Source organism: Cricetulus griseus, assembly GCF_003668045.3.
Source record: "Cricetulus griseus strain 17A/GY chromosome 1 unlocalized genomic scaffold, alternate assembly CriGri-PICRH-1.0 chr1_0, whole genome shotgun sequence".
In the NCBI taxonomy this organism is placed as follows: domain Eukaryota; kingdom Metazoa; phylum Chordata; class Mammalia; order Rodentia; family Cricetidae; genus Cricetulus; species Cricetulus griseus.
In genome coordinates this window covers 146,648,300-146,674,130 of record NW_023276806.1, presented here as the reverse complement: position 1 = coordinate 146,674,130, position 25,831 = coordinate 146,648,300, and the positions used below count along the sequence as shown (strand labels likewise).

The following is a 25,831-nucleotide window of genomic DNA, read 5'->3' as shown; positions in this document are numbered from 1 at the left end:
GTTCATGGCTTGAATTGGATCACCAGGCAATGCACACTGCTCTATTTGATAGTAAAGGATCAGAGAGACTGTTAATAGGGAACTCTTTTATTTGAAATTTGCCTTAGGGAAGGGGATTGGAGTTTGACAGTCAATGGATTTTGTGTATGATGTGCTGTAAAGAGGGGCTGCCAATCTAGAGTGGGGATTAAATGTTGAGGACGAGGAAAAGTTCGTTTCTGTGCTGTATGGAGGCTGAGCTTTAAGAATTAGATAATTGGAAGACTACATGAAACCCATGCCCCAAGCACATGACTCCAAATGTGCAGAAAGCGATAAAGAAGATAAACTTGCCATGGTTAAGATGAAAAACAAGTATTCAGTGGTAATTTAAAATATTTATGTGCAAAGTTATGTTTGGTGTCTAGCTGCCTGGTAGATGTCTCCATTTGTTCTACTTGGTAACATAGCTTTAATATTTGTCCAGTTGAGTGTGCTGCCCATCTCCTTGAACTTGGCCAACTGTGAACCTCTGAACAGGACTTAGCAATTTCACTCTTCAGGTCTCTCAGGCCCAAGTCAATGCACTCAGAGTTTATTATTTCTTCTAAATAAACTTAGAATCTGATATTTTCTCTTGGGAAATAGAATGACAGCAACTCAGAAGAGTGCTTCTTAAAGTGAAGGCCTTTTTCTATTTCTATGTATATGTTGCCCATACATATAGCAGGGTTAACAAACTGGTGGGCACAAAAAGTATTTATTTAGAGAAGGATTAATATTTTTCCTTTCTCAATGATGTTCCATCAAGTTTTAAAGAAATGATGCTACAGTGTTGTCCTTGTAAAGCAACTGTGAGTATAAACTGTCATAGAATAAGGTGGTAGGATGTTGGTTGTGTGCCTGGCTAGTGAGTTGGTGCTAAGTATTTGTTAGCTATCACTGACGATGTGGTCCTACAATGTGTCAGTCGAGCAATGAGCCCAGCAATGACATTCTTACAAAAAGTTAGGACATTGTTAAGTGCAGCATGCAGGTCCAGAGACAAACGGTGAGGTAGGCATTACGTCCTGTTTCCAGATGAGGGAAGTGAGGACCAGGGTTTAAGCATATGTTCCGAGGCTACATCTAAGTGAGTGGCACAGCTGGGATTCTAACCCAAGTAAAAGTGATTCCATAGCTGGGATGTTGTCATAGGACCCTTCACTCTGGTCAAGTCCAACAGCCTGCACGCTGTCTTCTTTCTGACCATAAGGTTCAGTTTCTTTGAAGGGACTCTGGGACCTTGCTGATGTCTCTAACTTCATTTCTCAGTGGTGCCTCTGTGCTCCCTGTCTGTCTCACAGACAGGATGTCTTCTGACCCTATTCACTTGCCCTATATAGGCCCTCAGCTGACAGTTTCCTACCTCCAGGAAGTTTCCATGACCTCCTTGCTCCCAGTCGGAATTAGATTCTTTCCCTCCGAACTCCTATAAAGTCCTGTTGGTCAGCAAATGGCTGCCTGGGGACTGCATCTATCTACTGCAGGTTTTTGTAGACCACACACTAAGACTCATATATTTTTTAAAAGTTGAAAACAATCAAAAGAAGATTAATATTTCATGAGCAGGAATTCCTATCTTGAAATAGTTTTATGGGAACACAGCCATGCTTGTTTGTGCCATGCTGTTTGTGGCTGTTTTTGTTCTTTAATGGCAAGGCTGAATGCTTGAAGAATCCATGTGGGCTGCTAACTCTAAAATATTTACTACCTGTATCCTGAAGAATAAGTTTGCCACTTCTAATCTAAATCACAGATAGTATTTCTGTATAGTGCTCCCTGTGTTTGTAGGCAGGGGTTGAATTTTATATAGCTTTGTCTTTCCTGCTCCTAGCCCACAGTGGTACTTAGTAGGTAGGTAATTCACACACACACACACACACACACACACACACACACACACACACACACACACACATATCAGACTCCTGTTCTTCAAATGCCTGTGAGTGGCCTTACAGCTATGCAGTGGATCCTAGTCCTTTCATGGCAGTGAGAACTCTGAAACCAATCTAGCTTACTGCTCTTTTTAAAAGTTCAGTTTCCTCTTGAAGCATGACATTATTTCCAAGATTTATGACGCAATTACCACTTGTTAGCATGTATACTGTTTTTACATTAAAATTAGGTATCACACTGATATATTACAGTGCTTTGTTCTGGGCTAATGAGTAATAGATTTTTAAAGAGAAAAATTGAGGCAATATATTTTTGTGTCTTTAGTAAGACAAAAAAGCAGACTATGTAACAATGTTGGCTTTCTCTCTCTCTCTCCCTCTCCTCTTCTCTCCTCTCCCCTCCATCCCTCCCTGCCCCCCCCCCACCCAGTGCCAGGTCTGATCCAGCTTGAACCACATGCACTGGTAGAGACTGGTAGAGTGAGGTTTAAAGATCTGGAATAGTGAGAAACAAGCGTGTGTGTCTGTGTGTGTGTGTGATGTGTGGGTGTATGTGGGTTGTCACTATAGATCTGACATCCTCGTCTCCTGAGATCACAGCAAAGCTTGAACCATGCAGGTGACCTAGGCCCAGAAAGATCATTTTTTAAAATTATCCCCTTATATGTATAATCAAGACTGTTGGTTTATATTACTTATATTCCACTTGATGTTTTAGAATTATCAATGCAGTCTGTGTTTCCTGGACATTCTTTAAATATATGGTAGTTTAGACTATATCTACCATTATGGGCTTGGCTTAGAGACCTCACTATAATGTCAGTTTCAAATACAGAAACATAATAGGTAAGGAAAATCAGATACTAACTGAATACCATCATGGTCATCACAGCTCGAGCGTACTAATCAATTGGTCAATTGCTATAGTCTGGATACTTGTACTTCAGGATAGCACTTATTTTTTTTTAATAGTGTTATGGATTCAACCCAGGAATAATGTCTTAAAATATTTCATTCAGTTCATTTTGATTTTTTAATGATTCTAGTTCAGTCTACTTCACATTGTATGTTCAATACTGGGGATACAATGAACTGTTTCATTTTAATTTCCTTATGGGCTTACACATGCTGGGCATTGCTAGATGATGGCCACACAAGAGTAAATTAAGCAGTATCTCTGGAAAACAAACATTCACAGAACAGAAGCTGCTGATCCCTAACTTGTGAAAAAAGGGGGAGGTGATATTGTCAGTGGGTCACAGGGGCACAGAGCAAAGAACAGTGATGGCGCCTGTCACTGCTAAGAACGAAATAATTCAGTATCCTGAGTGGCAAATGACATTTGCAGGACACAGTCAAGAAACATAGCAGCCAGTGATCACAGGAAAACAACGTGGATAGGGCAAGAAGTAAAGGATGGCAGAGATGGGGTGGGCCATGTCTAGGATATTTCCTGAAGAATCTAATACTTCCCCCACTGCCTTTTGCCAAACTGAAAAAGGATGTGTTGAAAGGAAGAGAAAAACAAGATGTACAAAGATCTTTACCTCACACATTGGAGGCATGATTTCTGATTAAGAGGCAATTAAAACTGCCCAGAAACTCAGTGTGATTGCCTTCCCACTGGGGAGTCACTGCTCACTGCTCCACAGCTGCTCTTTTGTGTTATATAAACTTGTAAACATCAACTTTTCTCCACACTTTTTTTGTGTTGTCATTGAAGGAACACAAATTCCTTCTGGACATTATTTCCGGGAGAAATAAGAAACAGTGATGGAAATGAGTGAAGAGCCATTGCTTTGTGCTTATTGGGACATTTACTGTTTATGGAGTTGCTGGGATGTGCACGTGGTGGCATTTGCAGGCACAGTTGGATACTGTTACTTTGTCAAAATAATCTATAGAGAGTATTAATCATGAGTCAATGGATGATCATTGTGTAGCATGGTGTTCTAGAACTGGGATTATGGCCAAATGAAAGGATGTGATGTAAACAGTGGGATATAGTGGGGTCCCAGGCTGGCTTGGATAACACAGGCGCAACAAGGAGCTAGATCCTACCATTTGCTCACTCTGGCACTTTGCTCATGCCACTGACTTCCAAACCTTGGTCTTTGTTTTTGTCTGTAGGGATAATGATGGTTATCTGGGGGGGGGGGGATTTGTTGGGAATCCTCCCGCTCTGGTTTCACTCCTCCCATTCCAGACCCCGCCCCTCAGAAAGCCCGCCAAGGGTCAGCTCCTCCCCCAGAGCTGATCAAGACCACACCTACAGGGTATTTAAGACCTGGTCGCCAGACCTGTCTCGTAAGTCCTCTCCTTCTTTCTTTCTTCCTTCCTTCCTTCCTTCCTTCCTTCCTTCCTTCCTTCCTTCCTTCCTTCCTTCCCTCCCTCCCTCCTCTCCACCCTCCCTCCCTCCTCCCTCCCTCCCTCCCTCCCTCCCTCCTTTTCTTTTCTTTTCTTTTCTTTTCTTTTCTTTTCTTTTCTTTTCTTTTTTTTTTCCGAGACAGGGTTGCTCTGTATTGTTTTGGTGCCTGTCCTGGAACTTGCTCTATAGACCAGGCTGGCCTCCAACTCACAGAGATCTGCCTCCTCTGCCTCCCAAGTGCTGGGATTAAAGGCATGCGCCACCAATGCCCAGCTCTTTCCTGCCTTTCTGAGAGTCACTGGGAGTGCTCTACTTTGCTTTGTTCTGTTTATTAAATCTGGTCTTGTTAATTAGGTTTGATTTGGCTTATTGCATGGGTGGAGGATACCCAATAACAGGGGATCCAACACTTGTCAGAATTATACTCACAGTTAAACAAATCCAAACTAATGAATGGTTAACACTAGATCATTGTTACTATTTTACTGGTACCAGCAATCCTCCACCTTTGTATTTTAAGAAAGGGTATGGGATAGGTAGGGTGTTAGTTGGGGGGGTGGCAGGGGAGGAGGGGGGCAGAGGGAACTGGGATTGACATGTAAAATAATATTGTTTCTAACTTAAATAAAAATGGAGACAGAAAAAAAGAAGTTACCTTAAATATTTTATATATATTTTATATTACAAAGTGAAATGAGAACAAGAGTAAATCTTTTTATCATTTTGGTGAGTCTGAAAAAAAAAGAACAAAATAAACCACTCGCAGTGTTTTGATGCTTCCTTTCACGGTATTGAGAATGGTTGGTATCTCAGAACCTCTCAGGCAGAAATGGAAGCGTCTGAGGAGATGAAGGGATTTCACGGGGAGGCCCCTGATCTATGACAGCTGGAGCTGGGGGACAGTAAACCTTAACAGTCCTAACAAGCTTGCCTGGAGTCTTTTTAGGAACTAAAATGGAAAAAAAAACCAAGTTTGGTTCTGTATTGTTATACCCAATGGTTCCTGTTCAGATCGGTATCATTCCAACAGAGAATTTATATGTTCAGTTCTTTCCAGACAGTTGTTGTATTTGCTTTGTCTCTTCTTTTGCAGCTTACATAGCTCCAATTCCACAAACAGTTCTTGGCTGATGCTGTGTCTGCCCTCTACGTGACCCCGATTTCCCGCTGCGCTTGCTTTAGAAAGTTAATGTCCCTCTAGTTAAATGTGTTACTAGAAATGATTGTAGCATTCTGGCCCCTCAGTACAGGGTGCAAGAGCTCCATGGCTGGAGACTCAGCTTAGAAATGAATAATCTTGGTTGATAATAAGATTCCACTGTTGTTTTACATTTCAGGTTAAATCATTTTGAAATTCGAATGGGAAGACAAGGAGGGAATGTTAAGGACTATGTAGATAGAGCAAACAGAAATAAAAAGAAAATGGCTTTATTCTCACTGACTCACCCAGGATGAAAAACAATCTATGCTGATACCTTGCTTGCAAGCAAATATTAAGGCTTATCATATTTAATGATTAGCTCTGCATGAACTTCAATGGCAGGCAGTTATGAGCCAAAATCTATATATGGTATGGTATCTGAGGGAGAGTTTTAAAAGTTACTTCTTTGTATAATTTGGTGTGAGGATAGCACTCACTATCCTTAACTTTAAGTCACATAATAAATTTTAGTTCTCTGGAACTGAAGCCTATTGTGTGAATACTAAAACTGGCTTTGGTGCCTTGATCATAATACATTTGTGGGGAGTTTTTCTACTTGAGGATCTCACTGAAATGCACCTTGATATTTTGTGTTTGCCTGCCTAGCAGTACGCATCAACACTCAAGTCTACAACATAGTCACCAGGTGTGTATGGCTTTATGGAGAATGCTTCCTTAGCAATTGATTTAACCTTGGGTCAGGCTGGCTAGTTGTTTGAGGAAGGCATAGTTCAATAGTGCCTATGTGGGCACATTTAGCAATTAGCTAAATAACACATTAAGGAGGGAAGCAGGGAATGTTTTATCTTGCCTTGGGACTAAGTAATACACAGTCCACCCCCCACCCCCAGCCAGTTCATATAGATTTTTAGTAAATACTTTAATAGACCAGGCTTTTCTTTCAGAAGATGAACAATTCATCTTGGGTGAAGGCTACAGGGCTGAGGCACAATCCAACCAGAGATTTGCTTCATGTTCTGAATTGCTAGGATGGGCACAGCCTGGGGACAGTGTGTTATAGAAAATGACATTTCAGATAGAAGAAAACAAACTAAAGAGGGACAAAGGGTCTTGAAAGGATATGAGTTGAAACCAGTGCTATTCTTTGTGTGTGTGTGTGTGTGTGTGTGTGGTGTGCTTTGCAGAGGTTGGGAGCTTTGTAGAGATCAGGGACAGTTAAAATCTTGACCATTCAGTTATGCAACAACAATGAGCAATGGCTGCTGACTCATTGCATTTAATTAGGTATTTATTAGCTGGTGCAAAATTATTAGGCAAGGCAACAGGGAGTTGCTCAGGGACCAGACCCTGCCACTTCTAGTCAAATTAATGTTGCTGCTGCAGATTCCAGCTCATCATGGTGGTTCATTGCAGAGGGGAGTGTGTAGGTCTGCCAGTCAGGTTCTGACTTGATAATGAGGAAAGCACAGACTCTAGCCTTCCTCTTTACTTCTGTGTGTTAGCCCATTTAACTGAGCCCGTCTTGGACATTTTATCATAAAAGAAGAATTTGGAAGAGAACTCTGCTATCTTAAACAATCAAATTATCAGCTTGCAGAGCTCAGGGTGACAGTGAGCTGAAGCATTCTCTCTGGATTCACGGATCCAACCAACTGTTAAATGAAATGATTACAAAATTACATTTGTACTCAACATGGACAGACTTTGTTTTTATTTTTTTTCTTGTCACTATTCCTTCAGCAATACAACTATATGCATTATATTTATATTGCATCAGGACTGACAGGCAAACTGACAAGTATGTGTGTGTGAAGTGTATAAAAGGACTGGTTATCTGAGAAGACTAGACCATTCTGTTATATAGAACTTGAAAATTCTCAGCTTTTGGGCATGCACTAGGCTGAATGTGTTGGGCCTGGAACTAAATGCCAACAAAATACTAAGCAACAATTGTACTGAGAAATATATCTTGTCTGTCTGTCTTATAAACTGTTGCTGGGAATTGTGGCTAAATACTATCAGGAGAGGGATAGTTTGCTGGGCTAGTTTCTGGTTGCTCTCATGACTGCTTTTCAGTTAATGAGAGGACATACATTAAAATCCTGTACATGCTTCCTGTCCATATATCCCAGACACACAGCCTATATGTGGTATCTTGTTACTGTTTTCTACATTATTCACTGTCATGGTTATGTAGAGTGAAAGGAGGAAAGTGGCTGCAGTAGAGGCAGGAGGAACAGAGCAGAGACCATAAAACCTATATACACTCATCCACAAACCTAGCGCAGGGGTAGTATAAAGAGCAATGCTGTGTGCTAATTTCTATTTATTTTTTTTCAGTAAATTCATTAAAGGGTAATTAAATGACAAGCTGTCCAACAATATAACACACACAGAGCTTTCCTATTACCCCACTGTTTTCTCTGTCTCATTAGAGATGATACAGACTGCCAGGTATACCAACTTTGTCTCTTTCTATTTCAGAGTGCTGTTTCCTTGTTCATCCATTGAGCACAGTTGTCTCCACTTTTTTGACTATTGTAAATAATGCTGCAGCAGACATCTAATAACCATGCTCATGATCTAACATGCTAGTTATATCAGCTGTGGATGAACACCCACTCTCCTAGAATCAAGTGTTGGTACAAAACAATTAAAAGTTAACTAAGAATTTTCTCCAGCTTAGAAATAGCTGGTGGTTATGCAATTCTTCCTACTTAGTGCTTCCACCTAATGTTATCTCATTTTTGAGCTCAACAATGAAGCTGCGTTTACTATCCCAATTTTATGGATGAGCAGACTGAGGGTCTGAAAGGTCACAAGTTATGCATTCAGGGTTTGCAATGGCAGTTTGTGTCCTTTCCATTGCACCCTGTTGGCTCTCAGGAGAGGGCCTGTTCATAGCTGACTTACATCTCCACTGGAAGCCAAGGAGGCAAGGACAAACACTGGCATTTTCCAATTCGTACTCATTATTTGGCTCCAGCCTATAATAACTGTTAAATCATGCCTTAGGCATGCCTGTTGGCAAGGTCAGGGCACATAGAAAGCATTCGATAAAGTTAAACTCCTGTCGACAGGCTTTTAAGATGTTTACATTTTAATGATGTTATTAAAATGAAAGTTCAGACTTGCATAATTTATAAGCGTTCAGTGCCTCTTCTAAAAGTCCTGTCACTAGGCTATTTTTTTTTTTTTTAATTTCAGTGAGATTCTCAAAGCATGAACAGGTATTTCAAGGAAGAGTAAGGAGGATCTCTAGATGTACTGATTAGGAGCCTCACTGCCATTGACCTGTTCAGGCTAGGCTCATTTCCCGTGTCTCTCCTGTATTACAGTGTGGTTTACTTTTGGTGTCTCTCCTGTATAACAGACAGTAAGATTCACTTCTGGTGTCTCTCCTGTATTACACTGTGATTCACTTCCAGTGTCTCCCTGTATTATAGACAGTGCTGTAAAAACCAAGTTGTTTTTGATGTAAACAATCTGTAAAAGCAGCTTACAAATAAGTGGGTTGGTAAGGTTCAAGAATTGGGAAATTCTCGGAATAAAACGATGTCTTTGACTCTTGTAAAAATTTATTTTTACTTCTAGTGGCTGCCACAGGTTTATTCAGGTTGCTATCAACATGCAGCTAGATGGAGTGTGTCCTATGGATTTAAATTCCTGCAAATATAGTTGATGAAAGTCTAGAAATTTACAAGTTCATCAGTGGATTTTCTCTTTTTGGTAGGGGGCACCTCTTTGCAATCAGCACCAGTTGTCTTTTAAGCAACATATTTTTTAGGTTTTGAACTTAGGATAATTGCATCTTACTTTAAAATCCCTTCTTATTCATGCATGATGAGGCTGTATAAATGTAACGTTTTCTTTTTCAGCAACAGAAATCAGTTGCAGAGACAGCAGCAGCCAGTACTTTTAGGGGTATTAGAAAAACGGAGACTTCCTGTTGCCTTTCTCTTACTGATAGGTAGGGACTTTTGCATCACTGGGATATGGAGAAAAGCTTTCTTTCAATCTGTTGGTTTGGCCTGATGTTCATAAGCTGGAATTTTTTTTCCCATTTCTTCCTATCCCAGAGCTCATTATTTCAAGTATCATTTAGAAACCTTTGGCTAAGTTAGTTTTCCAAATAGTTTTACTGGTAAGGAAATTACTAAACAAATGATACTGTATCCAGAAAAAGATGCTACAAAAACAATAGATGCACTGGCTTCTTTGTACATATGGCCTGGAAGATCTCTGTTACACATCACAGTGGGCAGCCCAAAATAATAATGAAAGTGATATGATCTCATTTGTATTACAATGCCTATATTTGCATATACATACATACATACATACATACATACATACATACATACATATATATACATGTACATGTGTGCTTGAATGATACAGGCAGAGAAGAAACTCTGGAAGAGTACATGTAATCTTAAGTTGTGTCCTTGAGATGGCTTCCTAAAAGGAACAGGAAGATGGGGACTGACTGAGGCACTGAAGTTCTTATTTGCATCCTGAAGAAAGTGATGAGGCTATGGTTTATTTTATCTTTGTTTCTTGTGTTGTTATGATTTAAAAGCTGTTATTCTAGTAATATCTTGGAACACTGCCATTTGTGAACACATTTCTTTCCTTAATTAATCAGAAAATGGAACCCCATGAACAATTCAGTCTATCAAGTAGATAAATATGTAATCTTGCAGGCACATATGTATGTGCAATATTACTGGAAGTCTACTATCACTAAAAGTACATTAGGCTCCTTGTTAATGGGGGGAATGTGTTAATTAATTACATAGCCATATTGTTGTCTGACATCAATCATTTGAAATCTATGAATTTAAGTCAATCAATCTTGTTGCTTTAATCTCAGATAAAGGCCGTTTCAACATCCCAAAAGATTTTTTAAAAAGTGCTCATTTCATGTTTTTAAGTTAAAAAGTCCCTTTTCTTCACTAAACACTAAGTGATTTCTTTGTGAGGAAAATAATAAGAAGCTCCTGAGATGAGTACACTGCCCAGGTAAGGCCCTTAAGAAGTCACAAGGGCTATGGTTTTTTGACTTCCTCTTCTGAGGAAGACAGTCCATGAAGTAGCAGGCTTGTCAGACTGAATCATGCCTTGTCCTCTCATGCTGGGCACAAGATATGACCAGGGGCTTATTCTCTGCCTATACCTCTGCCCTGAAAAATGTCTTTATGACCATCATTGAGGTGTAACTACGGTAATGTGTGTATGTTTATAAAACTATTATCTCTTGAAGAGAGTATGCCACTTTTTTTTCAAGCCATTAGGTATGGTGGAGAAAGAATAAAACGTGAATGGTTGTGAGCTGCCTGGTGTGAGTGCTGGTCGCCGATGAGCCCTTAGGAAGAATATTGAGGGCTCTTAACTGCAGAGCACTAGGAGGATTCATTGTCATATTTCTATGAGATCAAAACTCTGTATGTTTTTGTCATTAAGGTGTTGGAGGCTTTGCTAGCAGGAATCTTATACCTCTTAAAAGGAAAAGAAAGATAACACTGGCTTTTTCTAAATGTTTAAAAATTGAGGTATTTGGGAATACTTCTGTTATTCCAGTTATTAGAAATTCCAAGCCTCCCTATTCCTTTTGTGTGGACTGAGTGACAGAAGGGTTAAATAAGGGAATAAAGTGAAGTCATACAATCTTCTGGGTTAGACAGTGAGGAACAGAGATGCAGAGCTTCTAAGGGTACTCATGCAACGGTATGGTGGGAAGGGATTCTGAAACAAAAGGTTTAGCAATGTCCCCCTTTTAAGCCCGTAACAGAAAAATCTCATCTATTGATTTCTGCCTTTATATTTCTGTCTGTCCCAGATCTTCAACTAGTTTTTGCCACCCATCTTTAAGGTAGCAAAGAAAAATTGACAAAGAATTTCTGAGTGGAAAGGAACCTTTGAGATGCCCCAAATGGCCGTTCTTTTCATGTTTTCTTTCAAACATCAAGGTCACTTCTTGATTTCAGTGCTGTGGAATGGGCAGGTGGGGATGACTCTAGCTCTACCTTTCATGATTTTAAGACTTTAATCATGTCTGTGCTCTGGTTTCCTTTTCCAGACTACAAAGTCCCAAACTTCTTAGCCTGTCTTCACAGACAGTCCCTTGATCCCTCTGTCTAGGCTGCCCTTCTTGGGCTGCTAGTCATTTAACACTACTGTCTATCTGGAGGTGGGTAACTATACCTGCGTATACTCCACACATGGACAGAGGCAGGGCATTTCCCTTTCATCTTTACATAATCTTCTGGGATAACACCAACCTTACGTCCACTCTAGAATTCCATAATGTAATTTGGATTATAGTTCTCCCTTCTACTGAATTATTTCTAAGATTGCCCATAATGGAATGTGTGGTAACTTTCTGTGAAAAAGTAGTTGAAATACACAACTTTGGTTTATTTTGGCCCTGGTTTTGGAAGCTCTGTGCCACAGTTTGGGGTGAGGCAGTGCATCACAGCAGAAAACACATGGGGACCAAAGCTGCCCATTTCATGGCAGCTGGTAAGCAAGGAAAAGAAGGGTCTTGGATCCCAATATTCTACCATTAGGCCCTATAATTTAAAGGTTTCATTTTGCCTCTCCTCAATAGCACCACAGATTAATGAGGGAGCCTTCAGTGTGTGGACCTCTTAAAGAACAGATAATATACAAACTATATAGCAAACTATTCTATGTTTTGGGCTTGCTTGATTAAGGATTTTTCCATTGACTCATTAAGTTTCATAAGTCAGTGCTTGAGAACACAGGATTTCAGAGTGAGGGGTTCAAGGTGACTTGTAAAAGAATCAGAGATTTCTGAAGGGGTCACTTCTATGTCTCCATCTGGGGATTCCTTTTGTAGTATTTGATAAGTAGTTTGAAAATCCCCAGTTATGGGTTTCTTTGCCAATGTAATCAACCAAATTCAGGTGAATTAATAAAACCAGGTTTAACAAAGCACTCTCAGGAGAAGAAATGACATGGCAGGACTAGGGCCCAGGTCTTAAATACGTTGTAGGCATGGTCTTGAGCATCTCAGGGAGAGGAGCCACCCCTTGGCAGACTTTCTCAAGGCAGGGTTTGGGGAGAGAGAGGTGGGGGCTGAAGTGGAGTTCCCAGCTAAACATCTGGGTGGGGTTTGGAATGGGGGAGTGAGACTGGAGCAGCGATTCCCAACAGTATTTCCCTGTTCATTTCCATTTTTGTGCTAAATAGTTTATTACAAATTCAATTCCTTTTCAATCATTTTTGGTTCAATTAAAATATTTTAATACTTAAAGGTATAACTCTGAGCCACAGAACCTGTAGCAACTTACAGGGAAAAGAAGCATGTGTATTCACATTATACTGTCTCCTTTTTAGATAAGTCACACACTCCCTCCAAGAATTGGTCATTGATAAAAGTGAATAGTAGATAAACATGAGACTTTTTTCCAGTTACCTAAAAGATGCTCACATTTCTTATGGTTGGACTCTTGTCCATCATGTTCAACACCATCATGTTCTACTGTACCTCTGATATGGCTGGAGTTTAAACTGATATGTTTTAAACTGTACCTTCTTTGATGTGCAAAGAATCACACATTGAAATAGTATGACAACTTGTATCCAAGAAACAGGACAAATCTATTAATATCTGATATCTAGTCATATAGACACACTAATTCCATTTTTTTTTTTTTTTGCTGTGTAAGTAACCAAGTGACACAAAGCAAGCAACCAAGAAATTTATATTAGTGACTCTCATGATGTAATTTCTAGCTGGGATTAAAGGATATTTGAAACCAAGTTGAGCTTTTAGATGTCTTTCAATCTGTAATGTAATTAGTCACCTGTTCTTCAGGTTGACTCTGGTGGGACATAAAAGTCATGTTTTACTGATAGAGTGTGAAGGTGGACTATTTGTGTTGATGTCCTCACTGTGCCAAATACAAATTCTCTGACCTTGGGCAAGTTGTTTACTGAACTGTGGTTTGGTTCCATCAATTAAATAGCATTGCAAATAGTCTGCATCTCATAGGTTTGGAATAGGGATTAACTCTATTAACACACAGAGCACATTAAAGGAGAACCTACCTCCATTGTGTTGTGCAAGTGTCTGTAGTCACATGACTGAGAACCTGTGTGATGCCTGACACAGAAGAGGAACTCACATGATATGTGGTGACTCACTGGGACATCCATGATGGCTACAGAGCTTGCAGGGAGTGTTTGTCCTCACTGTTCTGAATGAGTGTATCTCAGTCTGTTACTTGATTTCAATCTGGGCCCAGGGTTGGCTGTATCTCCTTCTACTTCCTTAAAACTGTTCATCCCTTCAGGCATTACATGCTCTCTCTCTCTCTCTCTTGTTGTACTAGCAACTTCTTTACTTATATCAGGCTTGACTATCACTCTTTATGATTCTTCTTAATAACTCAATTTCTAGAACCATGTCATTTCAAGAATTGTCATTTCCTTTGTAGAACAGTCTGTTTGCTTCTCAGGACTTCCTATTATTTTTATCACTATTATAATTAAGCATCTTGAAATGTTTCGGAATTAATTTTATACTGTAACATTCCAGCCTAAAATTACGATGAAGCCTCTGACATCACTGCCAACTTACTGAGCATAATCCTGTTCCATTAGCTCATTAAGAAGCTAGTGCATTTGCATATTATTGCTTGACCCTGATATCATGGCCAATTAATTTGCATATCCCTATCTAATTGGCTCAAATAAGTTTCTGCCTGTTTATTTATTGGCCTAGCTCCCAGACTAGTGGCGTTTAGTTCAAGTCAATTGAATTTGGAGCGGTTTTCTTCGTTATGCTTTCGTTACCAATAGATGGACAGACAGGAAGGTGGCCAAGGGCATTGGGAAATGACTGTAGAAGAAATGTCTGCCTTTGTCTCCTCTTTCAGTGAAAGAGATTGTGTGTGGGGAGTAGGGGGGTACAAGAATTTAACTTGTGGTCAAGAGGATATTAGATCCCTAAATGAAATATAACCTTTTATTTGAGAGAACACTTGTTTATAAGACAAAGTATGTCTCTTTTCCCCCCTATATTATTGACAACAAAATTCTGCTTTTGGACTTGATTGACGCAGACCTCAGCTAAAATCATGATAATACCATCTAAGGTTATTAAAGTGATTCTTTTAAGGTTAAGGTGAATAAGACACATGGGAGTGGGCTTGTTTAAAATTTCAGGTTCTTCTGAAGGTATTAGCATAGGGGAACTGACTCTGCCCCCTCACCTGAGGAGGGTGGCCCTAGTGGCCTGACCTGATCAGCTCAGCTACCCCTCAGTCCCGCAGCTGGACCTGGAGTTGGCCCACCCTAACATCTATCCCATCTAGGACCTTCGGGAGCTTGTGAAGGGACTAGTCCTGTAGAATAAAACCCACAGGATCTCCACAACTTGGGGTGGCCACAGGATACTCCACAGGAGTTCAGTGAGTGTCCAGTGAGGATGGTGTATCAGAAACCAGAGGCCTTGAACCAAACCAGTTTATTCATGGCAATAGCATTCGCTAGTAAAGTTGATTGGACAAAAGGGTATTACTATATGACACACCGAGGCTTCTTATGACCTCAGGACAAATGAAGAGGTGTTCGAGAGGTGGGAAAGATGGAGGAGCTAAGAGGTTTTGCTTTGCTTGCTTTAAAAAATTTTTGTTTGTGTGTGTATGGGCACTACAGGGGTAAGGGGAGGATATGGGGGACCAGGAGGTGAGTGGAATTGGGGTGCATGATATGAAACTCACAAAGGATCAACAGAGAAGTTAAATTAAAAAATTCAGGTTCTCACTGGTACTAGGTTTGAGGTGGTTCTTGGAATGCTAAATTTTAACAGGTGTCCTGATGATTCTGATCAAGCCAGTCAAAATGTCACCAACTGATAAAGTTTGCCTGAAGGGGACAATTTCTCTCTGTGGATTACTGTTTTCATATTGAATCTAATGGGTACCTGGGAGTGCCTGAACTGTTGTTTTTGAATTGTGTGCTTACATGTGGCTATATTTCCTAAAGATACTTGTAGGATGGTAGGAAAGTATACTGAGGAAAAACAATAAACAATGAAAATGTAGTATCTTATAATCAAAAGTGTGTGTGTGTGTGTGTGTGTGTGTGTGTGTGTGTGTGTGTGACTAGGCCACATGTTAACCTTTTACCAGTATTAGTCCCAATTCTTTACTCCATTACCTTTTTTTTTTCATAGTTCTTGCTTCTTGAAGTTCACTCTTTATCTGAAACAGACATCTCCTGTTCTTATTTATTTACTTGTTTACTAACTAAATTAGTTGGTTTCTGGAGGCAGGATCTCATCATTGGAGTCCATGCTAGTGTAAAAACTCAGATCTTCCTAAGTCAGCATCGTGAGTTTGGAATCACTGTGTCCTAGCCACCAGGGGGCTTGTCACAATGCTAGTGGTCAGCTTGGATTGGAAACGGCCAAAAGAAGACAAGGATGAGGACTTGGCAGTGGCAAAGCAGAAAAATGCTGATGGGGACACTTTAAACCAGTGCTTCTAAACCTTCCTAATGCTACAACCCTTAAATAAAGTTCTTCATGTTGTGACCCCCAAGCATAATTACTTTGCTGATACTTTGTAACTGTAATTTTGCTACTGTTACAAGTTATAATATAAATATCTGTTATTTGACCCCTGTGAAAGTATTCTTTAACCCCAAATGTGTCTGGATCCATAGTATGAGAACCAGAGCTTTAAGCATACCTTGTTCAGCTGCTGTTGCTTCTCAGCCCTCTTAGTATCCACCTGACCCATCTCTTAGCCTTCTCTCTTGCACCTTAATGTTCATCAGTCCCATGAGAAAAAGATGCTCATGAAACTGGCCCTTTACCTGGGTTCCCTAAACCTTCCTTCCTTCATGCTTGCCATGCTTTGCTTTTATTGTTTATTTTTTTCAAATGTTAGGTGAAGTTAAGCCTCATCAAGGGAGCTGGATTCCACCCTTTTTATTCTTTTTTTTTTTTTTTTTTTTTTTTTTTTTTTTTAATGGATAGCATTTTCTAGCACTGAAGTGACAGAAGGAAGAAGTCTGTAAGGGTGGTGTGCTCACTGCAGGGAGCCAGGACTAGAACAGCTTTACATAACACTCTGTTTAATGTGGAGTCAGGCAAGGGGGATAATTTGCCCAAAGTCTCAGAAGAGAAGAGAGAATCAACTTGTGATTCTGAGAAGACAAGAAAGGGAAAGCTAATTGAGTGGGAATATTACCAGAGATTTCTACTTATCGACATCCCCCAGTTTCCAAGAGTGCTCTAATTTCCAACAGCCCTTTTAGGCTCCATTTGCAGCCTTAATCTATTCTGAGGATTTTCATGTTTCAGTTCCAGGCAGTAGAGGCACCTTGGAACCATGTTCTCCATCTTGAAAATGGGAATGGATGAAAAGTTAAATGGTATGTTGAAAAAATTCTGCATTAGGAGTCAGAAACTCTCAACTTCACTGTCTTGTTTTTCTCAGAACTTCTGATTTTCTTTTTGTAATACCCATGAACAAAAAATACAATAGGGAGAGTCATTGCCATTTTAAAGAATTTACTTATTTATTTTTTGCGAGAGGGTTTCTCTGTATAGTTTTGGCTATCCTGGAACTTGCTTTGTAGACCAGGGTGGCCTTGAACTCAGAGTTCTGCCTGCCTCTGCTTCCCAAGTGCTGAGTTTAAAGGGTGTGCACGACCATGCCTGGCTGCATGAAGTTTATTTTTATTATTTCAAATTATGTATCTATGTGTAGGGAGATTCAGTTTTCTGGGATGAAAATGCTGATAGGTTAGTCAATTCCAAGGGGTCAGCCCTAAACACATACATGTAACCACAAATTGACTCAGCAGGCTTTATTTATATGTACATATGCATGTGCATATATATGACATATATAGGTTAATAGACATAATTAAAGAAGACAAGGTTTGGAATTTGGATGGGGGACATGGGAAAAGTTGGGCATGGGGGTGGAGTACAATGATATAAATATAGTTCCCATGTAAAACATTCTCAAAAATCAATGTAAAAAAATGAATCTGCTGCAGAATTATGGGTAGTCCAATCTCACTTGTCATTGTGAGGATAAAGGGCAGGCACTTGGATCATTTACTATGTGAATGTGTGATGTAGGCAAAATCTGTATGCTGTCCATTTGAATGACCACAGTAAGAAAGAAGCTGCCGGATCTTGCCAGAGATTAGTAAGAAAAACATTTTTAAAATGTCCATTTGCTATTTTCTTCCACGTCTTATTGATCGGCTCCTTACTTTGTCTGAATTCACTCTGAGCCCATATAAAACCTGGCCTCCTGATTATCATGAACTGATCTGGCAAGTTTAGAAAATAGCTGAGTCTCTTCCGGACCAAATTGAGCAGTTGGTTAAATGACCCATCGATTTCACATTTTGTTGCTTTGATGTGGTGACTAATTGAAATATCCACAGTGCTATTTGGTGAGCACTTAACTTTGGCTCTCACTTACTTCTCATAGTAACTTATTTCTCATTAACGGGGTCTTCTTAGCACTTCCACTTCATAAACAGTGCAACCGAGGCTCAGAAGAAAGAAATAGCCTGTCCAATGTCAATACATGTGGCTCTCTGATGGAGTGCTTACACAAAGTTTGAGCTCTAGGACCCCAAAACAAAGTCGGATTGTTAGTGGTAACAGAGAGTAGTTTCAACCCTGGCAGAAGGGCCAGCTGTGGTTCTAGTTACCAAGCCATTTCTGGCAAATGGGGTTTGGCATCTGAATCACTTGGAATGGGATCTTATATAATTGTCGTCTCTTTGTACACAGGTCAACTTACTCTGACACAACCCATTCAAGTACTTAAAGTTTCCTTAATGGGAAGTAGGTTAAGCAAATTTGAAATGCAAGACTTGTTTTTCAGGCCACAGCTCCTTTGTAAATAATTCATTATTCATTCAGCAGCTATGCTCAAGCGCCACCCTTCAGTGAGAGCATTGTGGGAGATGTAAATAGAGAACTGTGTGGTGAGAAAGAAGTTTGGTGTTAGAGGACTGTAAACAAACTCCTTGTGGCAATTCACAAAGACAAAGATTTGTTCTGCCTAGACAGATCAGAAAAGGCATTCCTACCATGCTAAACCTTCTCCCTCCTCACAGGAATCCAAGGCTCACTCCTTCACCTCTGTCCTATTGTTGCTTGGAATGTCACCTCCCCATTTAACAACAAAAACCTTCCCAACATGGTTTATCCAACTTCCTTGCTTCACGTCTACCTAATGTTTATAGTATCTCAGGGCACTGCATGCTTCATTAATTTATTGGTTTTTTTTTTTTTTTATGTCTGTGTCTCTACATTAAAATGAAAACTGCAGGCAGGTAGGGTCTTTGGACTGTTTTATCCATGATTCTGAACCCTGTGCTCAGCATGACGCCTGACTCAAAGTAGAGTCCCAGTATGCGTTTGTTGAGTAATTGGAAGGAATAGGAATTCAGCAGGAGAAGACTAAGGAGGATTTAGCTAGACATTGTTGGAAAAAAGAATTCCAGATGAAGAAGCTTGTCTAGGAGTGGAAGCAGCATGTCCCATAGCTTGTTAGGAGATGAATGTGTTGGTCCATTGGCTAAAATGAGATGTGGAATGGCATAGCCTGAAAGTGTCTACCTTAGGTGATTAGAGTAATTATGATTTAATTCTACAGGCAGCAGGAAGCCCTTAAATTAGGGTTTGCTAATGATGATAATCATTCCAGGTAATTCAAATATGGGGGTGGATGTAGGTTCTGTGGGTTCTGAAGCTTTATACATTTTTCTGCTTTTCTTTAGAAAAATAGAAAAAGACTACAAACTGATGGATACTGAATTAGATCTGACCTCTGGCTGTGCCTCTCTATGTCACAGAGCTAAGTTAGTGTGACAGGAACAGGGAGTCATCCTTGGTGCTTTTCTTTGCTTGGGTTGCTAGCAGTGAGCTTGTGTGTATGCCTGTGACTGCAACCACTCCCATATATCCTGCCCAACCGGTTTCCCTTCTGCAGATCCTGATGATGAGAAGGGATGTCTGGTCAAGAGATCAGGACCAAAAGGATAGCAGTCTTGAAGAAGGATGGCTGAAGTAGCTATCTGTGGTGCTGGGAAGTCATTTTTAAGCCCCAGAAGGAAGTCAGGAGGATGCTTTACTAGCTTTGGGGAAATGTTATTGTGGAGCTCTACAGGGGCTAATACAGGATTAATTAGGAGGGGGCTAAGACAGCATTTAACAGAGGTGGGAGGAGTCACATGGATGCTTGGCATGGGGCATATAGAGTGCTACAGCTACACTCCTAATGGGACATGGCTACCTTGCCAAAGAGAAAGGTCAAAGTTGTCTTCAGTCTCCTCAGGATACTAATTTGTGATCTGGGAGTAAACTATAATTGTAAAATGTTTAATACTTTTCCTCACATATGTTTTACAAATAAGCACATAAAATATTCTACATTTTTTAGGAGGAACTATGCTCATTGCCTTAAAATTTTCCAGTTAGACTATTAGCAACGAGAGCAAGACATTATTAGGGTCCTAGTGACAGGATAGAATATAGTTTTCTCAAATTCCCTTAGTCCCAGAGAGAAATAAACACAGATAGCAGGAGAATTTGGCTGTTAAATCACTGGGTCAAGAAGTAGAGCTCACCTTCAACAAGGCTTAGCTGTTTTGTTTCATAGAATAAATTCACTGGACTGCATTAGGATGTTTTTAATTTTTTTAAAATAAAAAGATGATTGAATAAGGAATCATGTTTGTAACTCCACAGCTAGAAACAATGACAACTGCCATCTATTTGTGATGACCTTGTGGCATGTCAGGAAAATCCCTCACCTTAATGATTTACTGGAACAAAATTATAATTGATTTAACCACACAAAGGAGGAAAAAAATGATGCCCAGCCCAGCAAGCAACAGTCCTTGAGCTGACTTTGTGGTAGAGTTCACTCACTATGTTGTGTCCTGCTTGGGTTATATAGAACTTTCAAGCCCAAAGTCTCCCCTCCTCCACCCCAGGCATAAGGTGTAGAATTAAATGAATTATGTGAACTGTTCCTGGGTTTCTTCTTAAAGACACTTATATAGATTTAAAAGGCTGCCTTTTTATAAAAGTATTATAAAAATGATGTCAGGTTAGCAAATACCTAATTAATAAGTTTCAGGTAAAATACAAATTTTAATACCAAAGGTGAATTAAAAAACTCCTCAAAACTATAATTTGTCACAGGCATTGCCTTTCAAATAAGAAGGCACAATTTTAGCTTTCAATGACATGGAAATGACAACCGATACTTTGGCTATGGAGAAAAAAAATAGATTTCATCTTCTTTGCCAATTCCAATAAACTGAGAGTGGCTTCCTGGGGCACTGCGTTGGCTGAGTTCTGAGACTGCTTCCAGCTCCGTAGGAGAGAGAACTGCGATCAATTAAGGAGTGGGGAGCCTCAGCATGTGTGCTATGCATTCAGTATCCCCGATGAAACAGCATTTACAACAATCAATAGTCACTGTGGACTCACCGGATAAGCCACCCACATCCATCTTCTTCAAGTTCTTCGCTTCCAGAATGACAACAGTCAGCTTGCCGGCAGTAGGGACGTAGCGGAGGGAGAAGCAGATGTCCCCTAGTTTCTCTTGCTATGAAAACCAACAAAGAGGTATTAGTGAGTTATCAAGTGTAATTGAAATGTTTGTTCTTTAGACACTATCATTTCCTCAGGAAGACAGTTATGACAATTAGAGTCTGAAGCCATCAAAGTTCATGGGCATTTTTACAGTGGTCGTTTCATGTAATACCAGTCTTTTCTTTTTCAAGATTATCTATTTCAGCTTTTGCAAAAAAGGGCCATTTATGCATTAACATCCAACAGAATATGTCTATAATTCAATGGGTCTGGAAATGAGACCAAGATGAGTTTCTTTGAGACCACACTGAACAGCACTGCAAAACTCTTAGAAAAATCTTGCTTTATTAAAAGGCTTTGTATGATTTACTCATTCATTTTTTATTAGAATCAACCCATCTCAGTTTTTGTCTTCTCCTCTTTCAAATAAGATTGTATCTAAAAGCCTATGTTTAGGGTTTTGTGAAGAAAGACATCTTTGTTCAGCTAAATTCCATTTATTGCTGAGGAAATGCTGAAATTCTCATAACATAAATGTACCCAAGTATGATATTTTATGCACTTAGCTTTATTCATTGCAAATGAAGTCTTTCTTTGTCTTTATCTTTAAATTTGTAAAATCTAATAGCAGGCTGGAAAACTGTAACACATTCTACCACAATGCACCTACTCATAGCTCCTCTTGTCATTTCAGTGCTATCGTAGTTTATGTCCAAAGAACATCTAACAGTTCTGTAATCAGGGGATTCTGACTAACTTATCTAGAGTAGAAAATGATGGTGGTACAAAATGTTCCTTTCCTAGAAAGGATTGATATTTATCTCCTCTCTTAAGTGCAATATTGAGCATTGTTAGTATTACTATTTTCTACTACCAGTTAATGACTATGCTGGTCAACATGAGTATAAATTGTATTTGTGTGAATATGTGTGTGCATGTACACCTGTGTGATGCAAGCACAAATAAGGGATGAGAGGAAGGAGACACTGAAAAGAAATCAAGATACTGTTGTACCCATCTCCTGAGATGAGAGAGGCTGCCTACTACACCATCTGACCTAAGGAATTAGCTATATGTTGCATCCAAGTTCATTCCTCAGTATCCCATCCCCAGGTCTAAATTTTGATTCTAAAGAGGGAAGTGGTTGTATCAGACTTCAGTAGATAGACTTTTAACATAGGGAGGGTATAGACTAGAAACTGACAGCTTAAGTCTTTCCATATTGGCTTCTTAGTGGGACTGTACTTGGCCTTATCTGTAGCTAGACATATGTGCTAAATGAGTCTGTCTCCAGTGTGGAAATGCCTTCCTTGATTTAATATAATGGTGTAAAGAAAATGTGGTTTCTTTTCTGTGGGGGTTCTCATTATAACCATCTTTCAAAGAAGAAAGAGTATGTTTTATTTGTAGGTGAGTATAGAGGGAGGGAGAGAGGGATGAGAACACCAGCTACTCTCTCCATGCTGAAGTAATGCTCTATTGACAATGACCCCACACATGTGTATGGACCAATCCTCTCACTTACAGAACCCTTGTAGTGTCTTACATATCTCTAGGTTGATGAGAACACATTGTTTTCATATTACTGGGCAGACAGTTTAATTCTCCCACTTGTCTGTGTCTTCCCTAAAGGCAAGGTCCTTGTATGGATATTGCTTTACCTCAACTTTGCAAAAATATAAATACAAGAACATTTTGGAAATATCCCTGCCTTGAATCACAGAGGCATAGCCCCCTATGGCTATTGTACCATTGTCACTCCATATGCTTAACCACTCTGACCATTAATTGACATATTAGGGGAGTTAATAGGATATATTATTTTTCATAGCTTCTGAAAATACAGAGTTGGAATTAGTATTATAGAAATTAATACAAAATAAAGACAAGTTCCTCTAAACTTCGTGAGTGACAAATTGACAAAATTACTACTTGAAATGGTCATAGGTGGAGGGCTCTATGTAAGAATCTCAAGCTCACTGTACTTCAGGTTAGAGCACTCTCACAATGTCACCAAGCATGCCAGAGATGACTACACTATCCTAGATCATATATCCCTACATGGCTCATTTTTGGACTCTATGAACAACTTAGGGTGCTAAAGTAAGTTCAGTTCTGTATTTCTGTTTTACCCAATATCCTTTTTTTAAAATACTTTTTCTTCTTCTACCCCATAACTTCAAAATTGTAGGTAACTTTAAAAAAAACCTTTATGTATCTAATTAAAAATGTTTTGACATAAGGACTCATGTATCAGTCTGGCTTTCAAATGTTGGTAGCTGAGGATGGCCTTGAACTTCTGATCCCCCTGCTCATCTGTCTGTCAAGTACTCAGGGTTACTGTCACGCACCGCCACACAGCTCTCCCAGTTGTTTTAGGGGAAGAGATGTCATGTCATTTTTCTTGCAGGATCATTTCATTCTTCAATCTTAAGACACACAGAGAATTTAAAACATTCTATGTAATATTTAGCTTCCAAAGAGAGCTCAACATTTTGGATAAAGGAGAAATATGTGAGATTAACTGCAATTGTAAGGCTATGGGAATGGATGAGAAATAGGCGTGTAAAAGAACAAAGAATACATTTTGGTATTTTAATATAATGAGGAAGAAAAGGGCTTATTTTAATACTCTTTATAGATCTGCAGTTAGTTTATTTGGGGGTTTTAATATGGGAAACTTTCATTTGTTTATAAAATTATTATAACCAGTATGCCAAATTAAATAATATTTTTACATGAATGAACCGAAATGACTTTTCAAAGTTTCAATTACTTCTGAATCAACTGCCATTTTAAAGCTAGATATGGTCTCCTTCCCCAACTTGTGAAATTTCTGATGTTAAGATGAAGGAAACTCTTATTTGGAAGAAGGCAAGAAACATCACCAAGTTCTTAGGACTGCTGTCTTGGTAGCACATTTTCTCAGTGTGAGCATCTTGGATGAGCAGATGACATTACTGGTGCTTTAAACACCAGCTTTAAGACATCCATAAAACTGAAAGTTTGAGATCCAAGGTATCTTTCTTTTTTTTTACATGATGGTTTGGCTCTTGGTTCAGTGATTTCAGACAGTAGAAAATGTAATCAAACCAAGTGTTCCACATGTTGTGGTAGGCATGGAACCTGAAGTTTATATATATCAGGAACAAATCCACCTTTTGGGTAGGCCATGGGAGGACATGCATGACAGAACAGTGGACCAAAGTGTCTGTTCTTGAACATGTGTTCTGTTCAGTCACATGTGACTCAAGGTTATTGAACACGCTTACATGGTAATCCAGTGTGTTAGTTAGATTTAGGGGCTCAGACTCTCATGAATTATTGAAATCTACTATGCCCTTCCCTTAGTGAAGTCTATCCCTTCACTTCTGTGCTCAGGAAAAGCACTCCTCTGTCCTGCAGTGTTATTCTAGCTTATGAAGGATTTATTCTAGCTTTTCATCCACAAGGGGCACTGGAGGGACCTGAGAGCTTTATTTGGACAGTTTTAGATAAAACTCTTACTCACAGTCAATTTGTAAAAGGATACCTGGAGAACTATATACACATTTGATGGTAAACATTTGCTATCCCAGTGTTCTAGTGCACACCCCCCACCCCAACTCATGTATTAAAGGCTCAGTCTCACACTGGTGAATCCAAATGAGGTCTCTGATCTAATCAGTAGATTTAGTCATTGTTGGAATTATTGAGAAATGGAGGGAACTAGGAAATGGAGTCTGGTTGGAGGAAGTGAGTCACTAAGAGTAACCATCTTATCTGTGTACTCTTCTTGTCTGGCCCTTCTTCCTGACTTCCATGAGAAAGGTAGCCTTTTCTAGGGTATGCTCTTGCATACCTATGCTGTCCTCATACACACTGGCCTATACACTATGGACTGAAAACAACAAGACTGTAGATTTTTCCAGCCTTTAACCTGATTTTCTCAGGTAGTTTGTCACAGCAATGAGACATATCTAATATATAAGTCTCCATCTTTGATTCTTATGACACATTAACAATTATGATTTTCTCAAGAGCCTGTGAAGCAGGTGCTGTTATGTCCATTTTATAAGTGGATACTTGAGAACTAAAGGTCTCAGAAAGGTAGGTGGTCTCAATGAGAAACTGAAGCAAGATCATTTACCACTATATGTGAAATAACATAGTAATTTAGCTGATGATTTACCTTATATTCCACTCTCATTTAAAATTATGTCTCTAAACTGATATTCAACACATGCCTTCTCTTTAACTGTTCCCTCCAAGACTTTTTGCTAGAGGCTAACTTTTTATTCATTCATTCATTTATTTTTATTTTATTTCATGTATATCTATGTGAGGATGCTAGATTTTCTGAAACTGGATTTATAGGCAGTTTTGAGGCACTATGTGAGTGCTGGAAGTTGAACTCAGGTTCTCTGGAAGAGCAGCCAGTGCTCTTAACCTCTGAGCCATCTCTTCTGCCCCCTAGAGGCTAACTTGCATTTCTCTGTTATACTCCTTTTTTAACTCACAAGCCTTGACCTGCCCTTTTCTGTAAATGTGTATCAGACTGAGTAGTTTTCATTATTGTTAATCGACACTGTAACCTGCCTTCACTACCTGTCGTCAATATCTACTTCCAAAATGACCTGCAGCATGGCATTTGCCACTGTCACCACTACTTCTACCACCATGACTTCAGCACTACCATCACGTCACCTCTTTCTTGCCCCTACTTAATTCAATCATTATTTAGCCCCCTCCATGTTTGAAATGAAGCCCTAACCACTTCT

At 39.5% G+C, this 25,831-nt stretch overlaps 1 protein-coding gene across 2 annotated transcripts in view; it reads right to left on the bottom strand.

Annotated features, from left to right (window-relative positions):
• Window positions 1-25,831, bottom strand: part of Syt1 (synaptotagmin 1) — a 199,876-nt gene that overhangs the window by 74,954 nt on the left and 99,091 nt on the right. For both annotated transcript variants that reach the window (XM_035451860.1, XM_035451861.1), the window contains exon 6: window positions 20,967-21,084. In XM_035451860.1, coding sequence (XP_035307751.1) covers window positions 20,967-21,084 — 118 coding nt within the window. The remainder of the gene's footprint in view (window positions 1-20,966; window positions 21,085-25,831) is intronic.